We start from the raw sequence: 2,287 nt of genomic DNA, 5'->3' as shown, positions 1-2,287 counted from the left end.
GGAGCTCGTCAGGCAGCGGGTTCGAGACCCCGGGCCGCCACCAACGGCCCCACCCGGGTCGGGCCCTGGCTGCGGGCACCCAGCGAGGCGCGGAGCCCTCTGCAGGGCTTTGCACGAGCCCTGGTGCAACGGTTTGCACAGATCCTCATGCAATGGTTTGTACGAACCCCAGTGCAATGGTTTGCTCAGCCCTGGTGCAATGGTTTGCACAGAGCCTCATGCAATGGTTTGTACGAACCCCAGTGCAATGGTTTGCACAGACCCTCGTGCAGTGGTTTGCACAAGCCCTGGTGCAATGGTTTGCACAGACCCTGGTGCAATGGATTCTACAGACCCTTATGTGATGCTCTACATGAACCTCAGTGCAATGGTTTGCATAGACCCTTGTGCAGTGGTTTGCGCAAGCCCTGGTGCAATGGTTTGCACGGACCCCAGTGCAATGGTTTGTACGGACCCCAGTGCAATGGTTTGCACAGACCCTCATGCAATGGTTTGCATGGACCCCAGTGCAATGGTTTGCACAGACCCTCATGCAATGGTTTGCACGGACCCCAGTGCAATGGTTTGCATGAACCCCAGTGCAATGGTTTGCACAGACCCTCGTGCAATGGTTTGCACGGCCCCCAGTGCAATGGTTTGCATGAACCCCAGTACAATAGTTTGCACAAATCCTCGTGCGATGCTCTGCATGAACCTCAGTGCAATGGTTTGCATAGACCCTCGTGCAATGGTTTACACACAGCCTCATGCAATGGTTTACATGGACCCCAGTGCAATGGTTTGCACAGCCCCTTGCGCAGTGCTTTGCCCCCATCCATCACTTTGGGGATGGCTGATGGACGCCCCCTGTGCTGCTTTGCAGGGTGCCCGGCCCCAGCACCGCATCGCGCCGAGCAGAGAAACAACGGCAGCAGCCAGAAGCCATCCTCGTGTTATAGAATCCCCTCTCACGGCCTTTGGTCTCCACGGGCCGGGGGCTGCCAGCCCCATCACCCCGCCGCGGCCCTCCTGGGCCCCGCCAGCACCTCGTAGGCCTCCTGCAGCTCGATGAAGCGCCTCTCGGCCTCCTCGGCCCGATGCCGGTTGTGGTCCGGGTGCCAGACCTTCACCAGCTCCCGGTAGCTCCTGTGCACGTCCTCGGCGGCGGCACCGGACGGGATGCCCAGGACCTGGGGGTGAGATGGATGCTGATGTTGGGGGGGCAGCAATGAAAGCCACGCGTGCCTCTGCGCCGACCCCTCCAGCCCCGACCACCCCAACAGCAGCTGCTTGCACCCTATGCCACCCCCAGCCAGACCTTATCCCCCCCTATTTAATTCCTTCCCCCCACACACACACCGCCACCCGGGGACCCCAGCGCCGCACCCTGCACCTTGTAGGCCCACTGCCGCCTCTCGCTCCAGCCGCCGGGCTCGGGGCTGGCGAAGCCCAGAAGCTCGGCCAGGATCCGGCCGGCGCGCAGGGGCAGGAGCAGGAGCCGCTCGGCGACGGCACGGGGCAGAGCCAGGAGGGCCCCGAGCCAGCGCAGCGGGGCGCCCAGCACCCCGGCGGCACCGCTGAGGACGCCGTAGGCGAGCGGGGCGGCGAAGGCCAGGTAGGCCAGCCCCAGGTGGTAAAGCCGGGCCGGCAGCCGTGGCTGGGGCGCCCCGGGGCGTTTGTAGCGCCGGTGGCGCTGGGCGGCGATGCTGGCGGCCAGGCTGGAGGGCAGCACCGCCAGCACCCGGCCCTGGAAGAGGAAGGAGGCGAGGAAGGCCGCGGCGAGGATGCTGGGCGCCTCGGAGGCCTGGTCGCCCACCGAGGACACGAGCAGCACCCCCAGCCCCACGGCCAGCGGCTGCGCCAGCAGCTGCGGCATCCAGGGCAGCGCCAACGCCGCCGCCAGCCCGAAATACGTCCCCACCACCACCTGCCCCGCCAGGCGCAGGGCGCTCAGCGCCGGCACGCTCCCCCCGCGCTGCCCCGGCGCCCCGGCCCCATTGGCGGCGGCCACCCAGCCAGGGAGGTGCCACAAGTCCCCGAGCCAGCCGGCGCCGAAGCCGCCCAGCGTCAGCATCCAGAGCAGCGCGTGGCTGTCGCGGCCCAGGTAGAGGTGGTGCAGCCCCAGCGGCCCCCCCAGCGCCCACAGCCCGTAGGCCACCAGCAGCCGCTTGCCCATCCCGGGCGGCTCACGGCACCGGCATCCGGCGTCCTGCGAGAAGGAGAGGGCGGTTGGGGACACTGGGGGATGCTGCCCCCCACCCCCCACCCGCGGGCCCCCCACCCTGTGCCAGACCCCTCTGCATCCCCC

General features: G+C 67.2%; 1 protein-coding gene across 1 annotated transcript; it reads right to left on the bottom strand.

Annotated features, from left to right (window-relative positions):
• Positions 1-907: 907 nt before the first annotated feature.
• On the bottom strand, positions 908-2,271 carry DNAJC22 (DnaJ heat shock protein family (Hsp40) member C22). Its single transcript, XM_035313733.1, has 2 exons — positions 1,373-2,271; positions 908-1,169 (listed from the first exon to the last, which is right to left on the bottom strand). Exons 1-2 carry the CDS (start codon positions 2,153-2,155, stop codon positions 990-992), a joined length of 963 nt encoding a protein of 320 aa, XP_035169624.1. The 5' UTR covers positions 2,156-2,271; the 3' UTR covers positions 908-989.
• Positions 2,272-2,287: the final 16 nt, after the last annotated feature.

The sequence above is a fragment of the Oxyura jamaicensis genome, unplaced genomic scaffold, assembly GCF_011077185.1.
Source record: "Oxyura jamaicensis isolate SHBP4307 breed ruddy duck unplaced genomic scaffold, BPBGC_Ojam_1.0 oxyUn_random_OJ67160, whole genome shotgun sequence".
Classification (NCBI taxonomy): Eukaryota; Metazoa; Chordata; class Aves; order Anseriformes; family Anatidae; genus Oxyura; species Oxyura jamaicensis.
Note: the sequence above shows the minus strand (reverse complement) of the source record. Positions and strands in the feature narration are given on the sequence as shown.

Bases quoted from the DNA above. Each gene is read 5' to 3' on its own strand.
- DNAJC22 (XM_035313733.1), bottom strand. From the start codon at position 2,155: ATGGGCAAGCGGCTGCTGGTGGCCTACGGGCTGTGGGCGCTGGGGGGG. The intron at 1,170-1,372 runs GTGCAGGGTGCG...TCTCACCCCCAG, and splicing joins GGCGGCAGTGGGCCTACAAG to GTCCTGGGCATCCCGTCCGG.